The sequence below is a fragment of the Mustela nigripes genome, chromosome 12 (genome assembly GCF_022355385.1).
Source record: "Mustela nigripes isolate SB6536 chromosome 12, MUSNIG.SB6536, whole genome shotgun sequence".
In the NCBI taxonomy this organism is placed as follows: Eukaryota; Metazoa; Chordata; class Mammalia; order Carnivora; family Mustelidae; genus Mustela; species Mustela nigripes.
The window spans coordinates 89,879,563-89,896,313 of record NC_081568.1 but is presented as its reverse complement, the minus strand read 5'-3'; the positions used below and the strand labels follow the sequence as shown (position 1 = coordinate 89,896,313).

General features: G+C 39.2%; 1 protein-coding gene across 1 annotated transcript in view; it reads right to left on the bottom strand.

Annotated features, from left to right (window-relative positions):
• The window catches only part of ZSWIM6 (zinc finger SWIM-type containing 6), a 192,644-nt gene that overhangs the window by 175,088 nt on the left and 805 nt on the right, over positions 1 to 16,751 (bottom strand). Inside the window, exon 2 of the mRNA XM_059417938.1 lies at positions 16,552 to 16,641. Within this exon, the coding sequence (XP_059273921.1) occupies positions 16,552 to 16,641 (90 nt within the window). The remainder of the gene's footprint in view (positions 1 to 16,551; positions 16,642 to 16,751) is intronic.

Here is a 16,751-nt window from a genome sequence, read left to right as displayed (position 1 = left end):
TTAATCAACTCTTTATTGATTCAAGCTGCTAAAAGAAGGGAAGGTAGATATCAGCATACAGATATATCACCTGAGAAATTCAGAAATGTGTCTAAAACGGAGTGCTTTGTAACTTCTTCCATTCTCTGCTTGCCCATAGTAAGCAAATATTCATGGAATATTACTAAACCCCCAAGTCACCAGGCTAGTCCATAAACTGTCCATTCTATTCATGAATATCATTGAATTGATATTATACATGCCTCTTTCCACTTTCAGAAGAATAATTCTAGAGTTCCCAGTAATGACAAGATTCATTGCTCATTAGGGTTAAAAAGAGGGAGGAATTAAAACATCAAGGTCATGTCATACTTTGTTCAATAATACATATAATATTTAGTTGCACTAGATCAGGCAACATCTACTATTATAATAAAATATTAAGAGATTATCCTAGATTGTAAAATTTAATGTTTTAATGGTAACAAAATAATTTTTTGCAACAATATTTTCCTTATCTGATTAGAAAATCAATACATGATGATTGCAGGGTTTGGGGGAAATACAGAAAACTAGAAGAAAATAATGGAGAAAATTAGGTAAATTGGAGAAATTAGGTAAATAATGGAGAAAATCAGGTAAAAGGGGAACATTGCATAACAACGTATTTTCCTCCTGTAATTATTTAGCATTCAAGTACTTTCATGTATTCATTCCCATGTGGGTCTCTTAACAACCTCCTGATAGAGGTGACAGAGAGGTATAATTATTCACATTTTAAAAGGAGTCAAGGAAGCCCAGAGCCAATAAGTGATGCCTAAGGGTACATAGGTAGTAAGACAAGAGCCAGCAACAAGGACTCTAGTCTCCTGATGGGTCAGACGTGCTCTCAAGCTCACAGTCATGTGATTAGCAAATAAGACACTCAGAGAAGTGGCCAACTGCCAGTACATAAAATGAGCAGTAACTGTGAACATCAATCTAAGGTAAGAAAATGTGCAAAGAGAATGGTATCATTAAAAGAAACATACTAAAATGGTATAGCATCAAATAAGAATAGGAAGATTTACATATCTTTAAATTGCCCCCCCCTTAAAAAGGGGTGGGATGGGAAGGGAAGGGCAGGGAGCAGGTGGCAGAGGGGAGAAATCCATGAAACCCACAAAGTTGGAGAATCTATTAACTGTTTCCTCTTGATGTCAGTAAGAACACAGACAGAAATCATGTATTTCCTATCTGAAAGAGATAGAGTGGAGCAGCTGATGAAGACCAGAGATCAAAGTTTCCCTTCAGTCCCAATTAACTCCTCAAACAATGTTCCTTTCTCCCCTCTCTCCCTACACATACACTGGAACATGCGTGTGCAAACACAGAGTTTAACTTTAAAAATAATTTATTAACTGCCCCCCTTTGTGAAAAACAAGATACACATGTAAGTATAGTAACTACATACTTTATAATCTAAACTGGAACACTTACAAGAGTGAAAGAAGGGACAATTATGGCAAGAAATGAGGCATAAATTAAGATGGGCTGGACAAATGGGAACACAAGGTCACCCAATATCTGGATAACCCATCTGAACCAAGCACTGGGAGTACACCTTTACTATCAAGTTATTGTTCAAAACACTGTTTGGTTAGGCCGCTTTGGGCAAAACAGAGTCTGAAGCAAATTCTACCTCAAGAAAAAGTCATCAGCATTTTGTAGACCAGTTTAATAAACCACTCCTATTAATTAGCCAATGTCTTTTCATAAGATGTCAGATCTTGTGGGATGTTTTGAAGTTATACATGTTTTGCAAATCATCTGGAAAGAAAAGTTTAAAAAAACCCTAAATTTATTTTTGTCAGCTTCTTTAAAAAGTGAAATAGCAAATAAAAGGAAAGACAATCTCTTAATCCCTCAAAGGCATTTATAATTGAAAGTTATTTTCTTGGATAACTCAAAAGTACTGTTCTACACAGGAATGCCCAATTTATTTTCTGTTTAGGGTTGGAATCCTCAAATAAATAAACGGCTTTTATAACAGCTTTTTGGCCATTGCTATTAACAAGTCAGCAAGCTTACAGAAAAAGTCCCCTCAAATAAGAAAAAGAAACTTTATAAGGTTGTTTCTGCAGAAATAAACTGATGGTAATAGACCAAGTCCTAAATACTAATCTACCTATCTTGTGGTCATATTCCTATTCAAAGTATTACTATTCAAGTAGAAATTACAACTTGGAGCTTTTTTTTTTTTTCAACTTAAAGAATTTCATACAGGCGCCCAGAAAGACTAGCATGTAATCTAAGCTTATTCATTCAAGTAACATTTCCACCTCTACTACATATACACTGCATGGGCACTATTAATAGTTGGTTCTCCTGAATTTAAAATTTGCTAGTACCTTTTTTTTCAATTTGGCAGATACATCTTTCACACCAAAAAGGGAGCTGGTCTTTAAATACTCTCAGATTTTCATCCCGAAGAACAAGACTAAAAATAAACAATGGGCAACTCAAAATGACTCTGTAACTGTGTATGGCAGAATATTTTTACATTTGTTTGTTAGCACTTCACATTTTCAGTCATCTGATAGTCAACCATTGCTCCCTCTATTAAAGAGGCTTAGATATCTGCAATGCTACAAAGAATGTGATTTTCTGATTTCTCATAAGAAATCACCTCTCTTTTTCCTCCAATATTTCATTAAGGATGAGTTCCACAATTTTCTTCTCAAGTTTGGAAAAGGTGACGAATTAGATATGCAGGTGTCAGTCCCCACAACAACCCCTTGTAGAATTTCAGAAGGTCAACCTAATTTCACTAGAAGAAAACCGTATTATTTAAACATACCCAGTTTACTGTATCTTTTTTTTTTAAAAACAGTATGACAGTTCTAGATTTCTTAAGTAAGCCTTCTTAAAAGAGTCAAACATAGAATTTTCTAGATTTATTTAAAAAGGCTTCTTAAAAGAGTCAGGATCAAAGCTCAATTCTAAATGATTAAAAAAGCAAACCAAAAAAGAGAAAACTATTTGATCCACAACTGCAACAGATCAAAGAGGGACAGAACAACTCAAGGAAGTTAATTTTTTTTTAAAGATTTTATTTATTTATATGACAGAGAGTGTGCACAGAGGGACCAGGAGAGGGAGAAGCAGTCTCCCCACTGAGCAGGGAATGGATGCAGGGCTGTATCCCAAGACGCTGGGATCATGACCTGAGCCCAAGATAGAGGCTAAACAAAATGACCCACCCAGGCACCCCTCAAGGAAATAAACTTTTAAAACTAGCCAATACATCCTAAAACTATCATAATGTAGACTGCCGTTATACACTGAACTTTCACAAATTACCTTCTGAATTATTACTATTTTTAAGAGGAAGAACTGGGAGGGAGGAGAAGGTTAGGTAAAAAATAAGTTTTGTAGGGGCCTGGGTGGCTCGGTGGGTTAAAGCCTCTACCTTCGGCTCGGGTCATGATCCCAGGGTGCTAGGATGGAGCCGCGCATTGAACCCCCGCGTCCGGCTCTCTGCTCTGCAGGGAGCCTGCTTCCTCCCCTCTCTCTCTCTGCTTGCCTCTCTGCCTACTTGTGATTTCTCTCTCTCTGTCAAATAAATAAAATCTTAAAAAAAAAAAAATAAGTTTTGTATTACATTAAATATTCAACCCAAACAAATGTAAGTTCTTGAAATCTGAACATGGCTACGTGAATTTTTTGTGCTTTTCTGAGTTTAGCCCACCACAATCACCATTCCTTCCTAAGACCCCCCACACACACACATACACACACACACAGTTAAAAAATGCAAACCATATCCTCATAAGGTTTTCAGAAGAGCACCGATTTCATAGAAAAGCACAAGAACTCAGAAGTCTCAGGATTTACCAAAATCAAAAATAAGCCACTCCTAAGCTATGGGCTACTAAGACAAATTCAGATTTCATATATACACTGAATTTTGAATAAATTCATCATCACTCACTCCTGTATCACCAATTTTTTTCCAACACACAGGAACTTATAAACTATGAAAGTAAATTATTAAAAATGAGAATGAAAAAATCATAAATGAAACAAATTACTATTAAAACGTTTTTTTAAATCTGTCCATTTTAAAATAAAAGTATTTTGTATAAATTGTTAAAATTAATAGTCTTCTGAAAACTTTTTTCCTCACTGCAACCATCCTTATTAAAAGCAAAAAATGCATTATCTAGTACTTTAGAATTTCCTGCTATTTATGAAAGCTTAGACAAAAATGCTTTTTAAATAAGTTACTAAGAGAGATCCATGAAAAGAGCATGGAAACTGCTCAGGCAAGTTCCAATAAGGAACGCCATTTGAGCCCTTTGCTTATAAGGACTTTAAACAGCACCAGTCTGGTGCTGGGCTACTTTCTGGGCTTTGGTTTTAATCAAGCTGATCTGGTACTGACATCATTTACGTGACTCACCTAAATAAAATCTAAATTACATTAAGGGTCCATACTATAGTCACTTACCTACTATCATCAGGTAGATTACAATGTTCTACGAATCATATTAAATTATATGGATAGATAATGTGTCTATCTATCTATACAGATGAACAACCATCTAGAAGAAACATATATAGACAGATCAATGGATCTTTTTTCAGACACCTTTGGAATAACTACTATAACCACTAACTCCAAAAAGACACCAAATGGCACAATTACTACACTGTGTTAGAGCTCAACGTACTTGATAATCTATACCCAAGACATTTTAATTATAATTTTTATTTTCACCCTAAGTAAAAAAAATAAAATATTCTCAGCTCAGCAAAAGCAAGCTGCCCAATTTGCTCTTATCCACAATGTAAGCACCTTGTCTTAAGATGTAAAAATGTAAATAAACTCTAAAACATCTGCCTTCTCTAAGCTATTATGCCAGAAATTCACCTCTCACTAAATCCCTCACCTAAACTTTCTTATTCCACAAGTGAATTCAGCAGAATTCATCCAATAACTACCTTCAAGACAAAATGAAGAAAAAAAAAATCAATTTGACTCTATTTCTAGTTATTTTGGCCAATTATTTTGCGCTACCTTACGGACATCAGATCAATGCACTAACTAAATGTTATCCTGCCATTCAACGAATCTAAGTATATTACACCACTGCTCATTGAATAAGTGAATAAAAACCATCATCCCTGGTTCTATTCATGTTCAGTGTAGTCCATGGTCCAATGAAAATCATCCCTAATATAACTCAGCTTGTTTATGTACCACTGTGGAAAGAATATACACAATGTTCTTACCGAAGTCCCTTCAAAGATACAGATTCACACTCCAACATTCTTTTTACTTTTTTCAAAAATTATGCAAGAACAAATACAATGTACTTTTCATTTTGAATGAATCAAGAAATCAAGTAAGTACTGAAATTCACACATGCAGTCAAAAATTTAAAACTCAGTTTGCAAGTAAAATCCACATAATACTGGCTGTAGAATATGCATAATCTAGATGCAGATACCGAAATTCCAAATACCTAGCTGCTCCCTACAAGAATAAATAATAAGCTTTTGGGGCCTAGGGAACATATTCCTACAGCATTAACCAAACCTAACTACACACAACTGTTAGCAAAGGGAACACTGACAACTGTAAAAAAAAAAAAAACTATACAAGTGTTTTTTAAAAATGTCTGACAACACCTGTAATCATATAAGCCAATTCAGACTCTACAACTTTAACAGCAACAGCAATTTTAAAAGATGCCCAAGGCATATTAAATAAGTCCAGCAAATTTCACACTTTTTGGTGCCACCACAAAACCAAAATTACTGAGCAGGATATTAAGTGTGACCTGATATGGCAACTCTTAAATCTTTCTCCCATCTAACACAGTTATAGTAGTATGAAGACCACTATCAAAAATCAATACTTTCTAAAAATAAACAGTACATCCCATTTCAAAAAATAAGAGGTAAGTAGAGTATCATAGAGTATCATGGTGGAGAATATGCCTAAAGCCTGAAAATTAGTTTAGTCAGATAACTGAAAAGTTGGGTTTTTGACATTTGCCAGCAGTCCCACAACGTGCTGGCCCGGTGCCATCATGGCCTGGTGCCAGTCTGATGCAGGGCCAGGCTAAAAATAGCAACCAAGCAGCAGCTGGAACACATAGGTCCTTGTGACCTCAGCTTTATTTCCCTAAATCAAGGGAAGCTGGAGGGGAGGAGACAACTGCAGGCAAAGAAGGGAACAGAGTATGCTCTTGGCTGGTATTTCCTACCTCTTCAGGATTTCCTCCCTTTTTTTCTACCACTCCCTCCCCCTCCTAATCCTCACTCTCTTTGCTCCATTCCCCCACACTTAAAAAAGGAAGAAAAGGGGCGCCTGGGTGGCTCAGTAGGTTAAGCCTCTGCCTTCGGCACAAGTCATGGTCTCAGGGTCCTGGGATCGAGCCCCAAGTCAGGCTCTGCTCGGTGGGGAGACTGCTTCCCCCCCTCCTGCCTGCTTCTATGCCTACTTGTGATCTCTCTCTGTCAGATAAATAAATAAAATCTTTCAAAAAAAAAAAAGGGGGGGAAGAAAAAGAAGTGCGGTGAGGCAAGGAGAGAAAGACAGACAGACGGTGAAATGCTGAAAAAGTTGGTTTCAGAGGCTCCTCTACCTTGTATCCCCAAGTCTCACTTGATTCTACCACCATCACAAAGCAGCCATTGGTCATTTCAGTCCTCAGCTTTACCACTGTCTACAGGAAGCAGATGAAAAACATCACACAGGTGACTGACAGGAAGAGGAGGCCTAAAAGATGGTGCCAGGAGTGCAAAATACTAAGTGCTAAAAAAGCTTAAAGAGTGCTAAAAAATAATAATAATAATAAATAAAAATTTTTAAAAAAATAAACAAGGTCCTAAAGAAATAGGGCAAACTGGTTTAAAAAAAAAAGGGGGGGGGTCTCACTCATCACTATATCAATCAGATTACAAATTTCTGGTATTTGAGTTTTGGGGGTTGATTTTATGACAAATATTTATAAAAGCCATGACCATTTTCTCTGTAGAAATGAGTTAGGATAAAGCAGTAGCAGAAGCAAAGGTTGAACACAACCAAATACAGTGCTGCCTTCAACTTCCACAGGCCTTCACCAAGAAATATCAACCTAGTACTAGAAAAGGCTGCAGGCTCTGCCCATTACACCGAAATCATAAAATATTTAATTTATACAAATGCTGGTCACTGTCAGCAAATTTTTTAACAGGTACAATGTGGCACATATAGCATTCAAAATTGTACTGATCTAATTAAGAGATTTAATTTAAATCTTGCTTCTGGGGGCGCCTGGTGGCTCAGTGGATTGAGCCTCTGTCTTCGGCTCAGGTCATGATCTCAGGGTCCTGGGATCGAGCCCCACATCGGGCTTTCTGCTCAGTGGGGAGCCTGCTTCCCACCCCCACCCCCGCGCCTGCCTCTCTGCCTACTTGTGATCTCTATAAAATAAATAAATAAAATCTTTAAAAATAAATAAATCTTGCTTCTGTGGACTCACTCTACATGCTAACCTCCTATGCATATTTTCTGTATAGTATCTTCCAACATTAGAGATCTGACATCAATTAACAATGAAAAATGCATTAAGTAAACAGAGAGACTGTTAAATAAGGCAGGATCAGGCAGTGAGTTGCCTGAATTTTAAGCACATTAATTCACTAAATGAACTTCCAATTTACTTGATCAATTCATTTGGTTAGTAAGAGTTTAAATGTACTGACAGGTCCTACTGCATCCTTCAAATTAACGTCTTTCCAATAAACTCTTTCTCAAAGAATATTAAATCTTTTTACCAGCAATAAGAAATAGTATGATTTTTAATCATAACACTTAAAAGGGGCCTTAAAATGAGATAAATAATTTCTTAAATACACCTTGAGAGATAACCTCTGCTTCATACAGATCCCATTTAGCTCTACCCTAAAAGTTACTCCTCTTTCAAAAGTTAAAAATGCCCAATGGAAGATGATCAAAACCACCCTCACAACCATCTTCTAAAGCTGAAATTCATTCACAAAAGGAATTTTTGAAATGCAGTGTTTCGAGTCAAATTTCAAAATACATGTTAAAAATCATAGCTGTGATCACAATTTAAAATTCTGGATACTATGAAAATCACTCTAGAAAGTAGAAAGACTATAAACCTAAAGATGAACCTTCTAGAGTAATTAATGATGACACATCATGGGCAGTATTACGTAGAGGCTAAGAGTACCAGCCAGCAGGGGTGGGTTTGGCTTACTAACGTACCAGCCTGTGTGACAAGGCAAAAGTCCCTTTCATTTTTTTCCCAATGCTTTGGTTTCTTCATCTATAAAATGAAGATGATAAAAATACCTACCTCATCAGACTGTTAAGAAATACAAAGTGCTTGGAGCAGTAACTAACACAAGGTTAAGGCTATTAAAGTGTTAACTACTATAACTACTATTACTATTAGTAGATACTGCTGCAGTAGTATTAAGGAAGCTCACTGTGAATCATGCTCAGCTCAGTAAAGAAAAGCTCCCAATCATACAAGAGGTCTTTCAGAGTTGGAGAGATTACAGAAGCTTTTGAGACCACAACAATTATAGGAAAGACCATTTTCATCTAGCAGCTATGTACATACCACCTACTGGCATAAGGGTACAGGACAATGACAAAATATTGAAGAACGTAGAAAAACAGGTCAAAGGTAGACACTACTGGTTAAGTTTTCATAAATATACTAAATTCAGAGCAACCAAAGTTGTTATTGGGTATTAACTTCTGTTGTTCCGCATGACCATTTTACACTTCCAGTAACTTCCTTACTACATAGAGGTAGGCACAGGTGCTGGAGTACAGTCACATGTGCTCACAAGGCTGTCATACAGTTTCATCAAGTCAACACTTGTAACTAACTTTTTCAAAACTTTCATCTCATCTTAGAATCTCTACAATTTCCAAATGTCTACAAATATTTCACACTAGCATGCATTTAGCATGCTAGAAGCATTGCTTAACTGAAGCCATTAGATTTTAGACAGATACTAAAATGCTATCTAGAAATACTTTTATAACATTCAATAAAATGTTTGCCAAATAAGCTCTACAATAGTCCAGTCATTCTACATTCAAGAATATGCCTGTCCTGGGGTGCCTGGCTAGCTCAGTCAGTGGACCATGCACGACTACTGATCTTAGGGTATGGGTTTGAGCCCTACATTGGGTATAAAGATTACTTAAAAATAAAAAAACCTTTAAAAACCTTAAAATTCTTTAAAAAAAAAAAAAAAAAAAAAAAGAATATGCTTGCCCTGAGCTCTGGAGTTTTGTAAAACTTCCCAAACAATCCCAGCAAAGTAAGAATAGTGGAAAAACAGAAATTCAAGGTTTAACCTTGCAATTTACTACCCCTCTCTGGACAAATTACTCAACATGTCTGGGCCTCAGCTCTACAAGTAGATAATGACTATCATGCAAAAGCATTTTGTAAAAACAGCTTCTCATCTGTTAGCATATTTTAAAAAGAAAGAGCACAATGCATTTGTATATAAGGGTCACTAGAATATGCTTTGGGTAATGATACTCAAATGACACCTGTGTTCATCTTCTTTTGTGCTCACTTCTGAACATCAAATAAGTTACAAATACATGAATATATGTAGATATATACAATACATTTTAACTGATACCAAACTAATTATCACTTAGGTATCTCGCAAATATAAAACACTTAGCATATCCTTAGCAACAGCATTCACTTACTATTTGCTGAAATCCAATCTTTTTTATTTAAAGATTTTTATGTATTTATTTGACAGACAGAGATCACAAGTAAGCAGAGAGGCAGGCAGAGAGAGAAGGGGAGGAAGCAGGCTCCCTGCTGAGAAGAGAGCCCAATTCGGGGCTCCATCCCAGGACTCTGGGATCATGACCTGAGCCGAAGACAGAGGATTTAGCCCACTGAGTCACCCAGGTGCCCCTGAAAATCAATCTTTAAGTTTCAAATGAAAACCAGATTTTGCACTACATTCTTTCCAAAGCTTGCTTTAGCTACCTTTTCTAAATGAGAAAAATAAAGGAAACATCCTATTTTTAAAGAGCTGAAAACCAGGTACAGAGCATATTCTTAGCAAAACACAGTGCACCAAAGACAAAAACTGGAAAGATACTCAGGTTTTTCAAATGAATCTAACCAACATACTTTATTCTCAGTCCGGCCAGGACTGAGAAACTAGAGTCTATTCCCATGGAGCTAGACTATCTAGTGTTTTTCGCCAAATTACCATGTGGTACTGATTTCTCAAAAGGAGATTGAGAGTCTTTCCATCCACTTCAAGAAGGAAACAGTTTGTTTTCTAACTTACTATAATCCCCAAACATTTACATATGTCAAAAAATTAATAAACCAAGAAAATTAAATTGGGCTTTTTTATTGTGAGAAAGCACTGTTCTTGAAATTATATCACAGTAGTTTGAAAGATAACTAAGGATTCCATGTAGTTTATGCTCACTTAAAAATTGGTGCCTATAATCTGTGTTGTTTCTAAGATGTTTATAACTTACCTATAATCATCTTTCTTTTTAGGATATTTGTCCTCTTAAATATAATATTTGGAGGTCAACAGTAGTTCAAGTTTAATGACTGCCCCATGAAAATTTCTAACACCACAAGAGTTTGCTTTATCTTATGTATACACAACTAAGCTTCTTAAAGGTACCAAATTCACTTTGAATTATTGAAGAAAAACTGGTTTTCTAACACAAAAATACAGAGCATGTAAACATGTAGAATTACTACATATCCAATCATGCAGTTTTTAAAAGGTGCATCTTTCTTAAAAGACATCAGTATTCCTCCCCTGCCATCCTGTTCACTGAACATGTTACCAGCTGATATCAAACACTATTAACTAAGCCTTTAATAGGAGTGTGACCAGAAAAGATATGCTGGTCTCTGTCTTTCCAAATGAAACATTTAGAGTTAGAATTGATGGCAATTGATTACCCATTTTGAAAAGAAAAGAGGCCCAGGATAAACATCTTAAAAATTGGCCAAGACATACTTAAGACAATAATGACTTGAGCTGTTCAATTAATTGCAATAATTCTTCTATGAAAGGATGTGTTCCACAGGCATTCTGATCTTTCTAAAAGAAAAGGCATCAAAATCTTTGCAAAAAGGATGAAATTCAGCATACAGTTTAAATAAAATAAGGGGGATGGCCTTTTCCTCGTCAACCCAAAGTATACTCAGAATACAACTCAGGGCAAGAAACTAAAGAAAGACTGAAGCAAGAGTAAAGATGTTTCCTTAATTCAGATCTGCAATTCACCTTCCAGTATAACTGAAATCTTTCCGCTACAAGAAGTTTTGTTTCCTGAACACTTTAGATTTCCCCACTAGACCAATACTAGCCATCAGAGAACTAAGTATTAAAAGAAATTCCAAGATTTTCTCACATAAAATTGAAATTTTAACTTTCCTCAGAACAATGCTAAGCATATCTGAAGTACGCACTTTTAAAAAAATCAACAATTGTGAGCAAATCAAACATTTCAACTGGCACAGAATAAAAAAAAATACGTATGCAACTCTAGTTACAAAATTTTTTCTTTGGGGTACTTCTTCATTAATCAAAAGGCAGAAAACATAAAGGACCTGATTTTTAAACTATTCCATATTATCATTCTACTCTAGAAAATGCTTTCACTGAAATTACTATCACCAATAAAAAAACACCCAGTTCTGAATGTACATCTGGAATCACATCTTTATTTAACAATCTCTGGTCTCTAAAGAAAACCAAAACCCTGGAAGAAATACCAACAATTCAGCCTTAAATAAATAAAGTGATTAAAAATTTTATCCAACCTAATCCTAAAAAAGATTGCCCTTTACTGCCTGGCTACCCCCTAAAACAAAAAATTTTAGGTTATGGATTTGAAAAGGCCACAACAATGTTTTTACCAAAGTATTAACAGAATTGTGGACAATATTCTATTCTCCCCAAAAGTTACCAGCAAAACAAAACAAACAAACAAAAAAAGCAACTCCTTTTAAAAATTATCTCCTTCCTGCCCATACTAAAGACAAGATCCCAGTTTTGTTTGAACACTTCATGCTTTTAAAATGCCTAGTCATTGGGGATCTGGGTGGCTCAGTGGGTTAAGCCGCTGCCTTCAGCTCAGGTCATGATCTCGGGAGTCCTGGGATCGAGTCCCAGCATCAGGCTCTCTGCTCAGCATGGAGCCTGCTTCCTCCTCTCTCTCTGCCTGCCTCTCTGCCTACTTGTGATCTCTCTCTGTCAAATAAATAAATAAAATCTTTTAAAAAATAAATAAATAAAATAAAATGCCTAGTCACAAATAAGGAAACTTGTCTGTCTTGAAACAAAACTGAACGTATACCAATCTTCAGAAACCGAACACGTGTGCCCCAAAACAAAAAATATAAACTAAAAAACACAAGGATAAACAAAAAAACACATGCATTACCAAAATACATGCTTCTTTTTCTACTCTGAAGAAAAATCTGACCAGAACACAGTAGTAAAATGAAAAGTAAAATTACCCTCAAAACTTTGCCATCCACTTGACTGCCCTTCCCCAAAGATATCCACTGCTCAATGGTTGCTCGTGTAGCCTTTTGGACATTTTTATACATCTGTAAGTAAGGTCTATCTTTTTGTTTTAAACAGAAATTAGAGCTTACTACATGAACATATGACTTGTTTTTAAATGAATGTTCTGGTCTTCTTTTTCTCAGTGTATGTATTTCTCTCCTTCACTATTTTTATTTTTCATGGTTGCATAGAATTCCACAGAGTACTTCTTAACCACTGCCCTTCTGATGGAAATTTCCACTGATTCCAGCTTTTCATTATTACAAATCATATTGCAATGAGCACTGCTCACTGTACAGAACAGATCAGTGCACTGATATCAATATGTCTGTAAGATAAATTTCTAGAAATGACACAAAAAAGACTGAGCCAAGCAGCTGGGGAGGTAGCATCTTCTCCCACCTCCTCACCCAATTCTGGGTACTATGTACCCATCTTCTTTGTCTTCACCATTGTGGCAGATGAACACGGCATGTCACCTTTATTTGTGTCTCCTTATGTAAGAGTTAAGACAAATTTATTAATCATTTGCATTTCTTTGTGAAAGCCATTGCTCATTTTTTAACTTACTCATCTTTCTCTTTTTTATTTTTTAAACTAATTTTTCATAGTTCTCTGTTAGCCTCCAACATGCTGCACATATCTGCCCCAGTTAGTTGCTTATCATATTTTCAGTCCTACAGAAATGTTGTTTTTTTATCTAATTAAATTGATCTGTCTTTTAATTTGAATTGTCTTTATAATTTGAGTTCCAGATCATATTAGGAAACCTCTTTGCCAGGCAATATTTGGGGGGAAATTTTTATGTGACTTCTAAAATTATTACTTCAAAGATGTCAATAATACTAACATACAAGCACCCTTAGCAATGGCTCCCTTTTAATGTATCATTATTTAATAAAAGTAAGCCAAGCATACTTTCTCTAAAACTTCCTATAATCAACTGATGGACAGCTCTGCACCAATTAAATACCTTTAAATACCTTTTACAAAGGCTTAATTTTTTCCTTTTAAATTTCTTCTTAAAATAGGAGTTGAAAAATAACTAACAAGTATGTTTAATTTCTGGGAAGTCCCAATTCTCTGACCCTCAATCCTTAAATAGTCTCCAAAGTGTGGATATAAAATGAAGTCCAAAAATTAGATTGTACCTCTTCCATCTATAATTCAGTCACCCCTACAAAAGTCAGTAAATACTTCACCTACAAACAAACTTGCAATTTTGCAATAACAGAACACTGCTTATGGTCCTATCATCTTTCCCATTTCAGGTTCTGAAGCTAGAACAACTTCTACCTCAGTTTGCAAAAATTATAAAATAAGCCTCTTGCGTTAATATACCAATTCAACCCACCAACCAAAGCTAAATTAGATGGTTAATCTAGTCATTCTCTCCATTCCCCTTCCACAACAAAAATCCTGGTCATAAAGTTTTCTATCTCACAGTGCCAGCTGCCAAGCGTTTAACAGCCTTCCATCTAGTAAGCTGACTGGCACAACAAGTAATACAACTTGGAAGTTAAGGAAACTGGCAAAACTCAGAGGGGAAAAAAGAATATTTTCCACAATTTGTACAGCACTTGTTTAGCACGTATGTAAGTGTTTCCAAAAGGGTGGTCAATTCCAACTATGCAAGAACCATCACACTGTTTCACATCAGCCACTGCCAACTCCATTCAGTGGCCTCAGTCCCCCTTCGGGGACTATTCAAAAAGTTACTATTTTCTTTTACAACTCACCCAGGTCTCTTCACTGATGAAAGCAGGCAAAGCCCACGCTGTGTGTCTGTCTCCTAGAGAAGATTGCATCTTTTATTTATCGCCCCTTGGCTTTATTTTCACAGTGAATTCCTGGCTTAAATGTAATCAGCCAAGAAACCCTCCCTATGTGCTCTCCTGTCATTCCTCATTGCTTGCAAGCAGAGTCAAGCACAGAAGGGGGAAAAAAAATTCAACATTGCCAGCCAAGCCATAAAAATTCCCAAACTCTAGTTTGGTTATACTGAGAAACCATGGATGTGCTTCAATCCTGTTTCAACCCAGCAGGAAACAAGGGGGACGTGAGGGTTGGGGAAAGAGGTGTAACTTTAAAGAATGCTAATTAGTTTTGTTTTGTTTTGTTTTGTTTTTTTGAAGAAGAATGGAGAGCCTCAAAAGTTAAAACCCCTCTAGAAATATGAAAAAGGTACAGAACCTAGAAAAGACTGGGGGCCGCCTTTGGAAATAAATGACCAAACAGAAAATCACGTTTGCAGATTGATTCAGAATTCAAATTAACCACAGAGGATTAAAGAAATCTTCATTCTCTTTTGGGGCCCCTAACCAGACCCCCACTAGACTCCCAAAGAGAAGGATAAAAAGAATGGACTACGGAAAGAAAAGATGAAAAATCAGAGACAGGGATGCTTCCAACCGTCTCCTCATTCATTAGGTACCATGCTCACCGCAATACTATTTAAAGTAGAGAGCAATACGGAAGGGGGGGGGACAGAAAATATGTCGTTTACAATCAAGAGAAAAATACGGAAAGAAGGGAGCTTCATAATAGCATTGTTCTTTTCAGTCCAGCCCAAACATCCCCATCCTACGGTTGAAAAAGATAGCTGGCCAAAAAACAACAACAACAACACTGGGGATAGGGAGCGACGACAAGGAAAGCTTTTAAACTCGGTATTTGAGAAAACTCTCATGGTCTGTCAGAGAAAGGAGGACTGTGCAGCTTTAAATCACAAGTCCTTCTCTCTCTCCCCTTTGTCAAACATCTTCTACTTTACAAGCTCTGAAAAGAAATAAAGAGACTCTTTTGTTTGGGTCCTCCCTTTCGGAGGATGACAGAAAACTGAAAGAGGCACAAATAAACCTGAAAATGAGAACAAAGTGCGGGGTAGCGCCCGGCTGCCAGGCGGCCGCGCCTGGAGGGACACTGCGCGGCCGCGGAGCCCCTCCGCCTCGCGCTCCTGCCGCCGCCGGCAGCGAGCGCAAACCCCGTAACTGCTCCCCGCAGCTCGCCCCGCGCACCGCCACCCGCCACCCAGCGCTAACCAAACTCCGGCGGCAGGCGCCCCCCGAGCACCGCCAGACCCGGCAGGAAAGGGAAGCGCCAGCCGCTCCTTCCCGGGCTCGCGCCCGTCGACGCGGGGACGCCCTCGGGGAGAGAGAGGTCTCTGAGAGGGGGTCCGGCCCGCCGCCCCCTCCCTTCCGCGCTGCTCCTAGACAGGGGAGGCGCGGGGAAAAAACAGACATTTAAATCCCGGGGCCGCCGGCGGAGCTCGCCCGGGCCAGACCAGACGCCGCAACGACCCCGGAGAGCGCCGCGGCCGCCAGCCCGTCGGAGCCCCGAGAAGAGCGGCAGCCGAGTGGCATTAAAATGTAGTCCCCACCCCTCCAATAGAGGGGGCGGGGAGGGGGAGAGGAGAAAGAAAGAGGAGCGAGAGGCAGACAAGGGAAGAGGGCAGGGAGAGAGCAGAGTGCGGCCCGGCCGCCGGCTCGCCTCCGGCCGGCATTGTCTGTACGGCCCGCGCCCCCTCCCCCGCCCCGCACGGCCCCGCCACACACACCCTCCGGCCGGAGCCCGGCCGTCAGCCTGCGCCTTTGTCCACAACCACCCCCCAAAAAGGACGAGCAGCCCTCCGGGACGTGCTCCCCGGGAGGAAGGCGGGGTATGGAGCGGGCCGGGGGCATCCGACAACCCACCCCGCCAACCCGCCGCGGGGCGAGTCCTGCTGATTCATTTCCCACTCGCGCTGGCCCGTCCGGGGAGACGGAGGCAGGGAGGGGCGAGGAGGAAATGGGCGCTCCGCTCCGGAGGACGGTCCCGGCCGGTGAGGGCACCGGGCGGAGGTGCGGACGCGCGGCCGGCTGAGGGGCTGCCGGGAAGAGAGGGGTCGGGCGCCCCTCCCCGAGGGACTGACGGACGGATGGACGGACGGACAGACGGCTCCGCGGCTGCCCCGTGACTCACCGACTTGCAGGACGTTGTCGACGCAGCCGCTCTCCAGCAGCGCGATGCCCCGGCGGAAGGGCAGCCGTGTCTCGTCGCCGCCGTCTGCCACCCCGGCAGCACCCACCGACGGGGCTCCGGCCCCGGCGGCGGCGGCGGCGGCGGCGGCAGCGGCGGCGGCGGCCGAGGTGGCGGCCGGCGAGGACGAGGAGCCGCCGCCG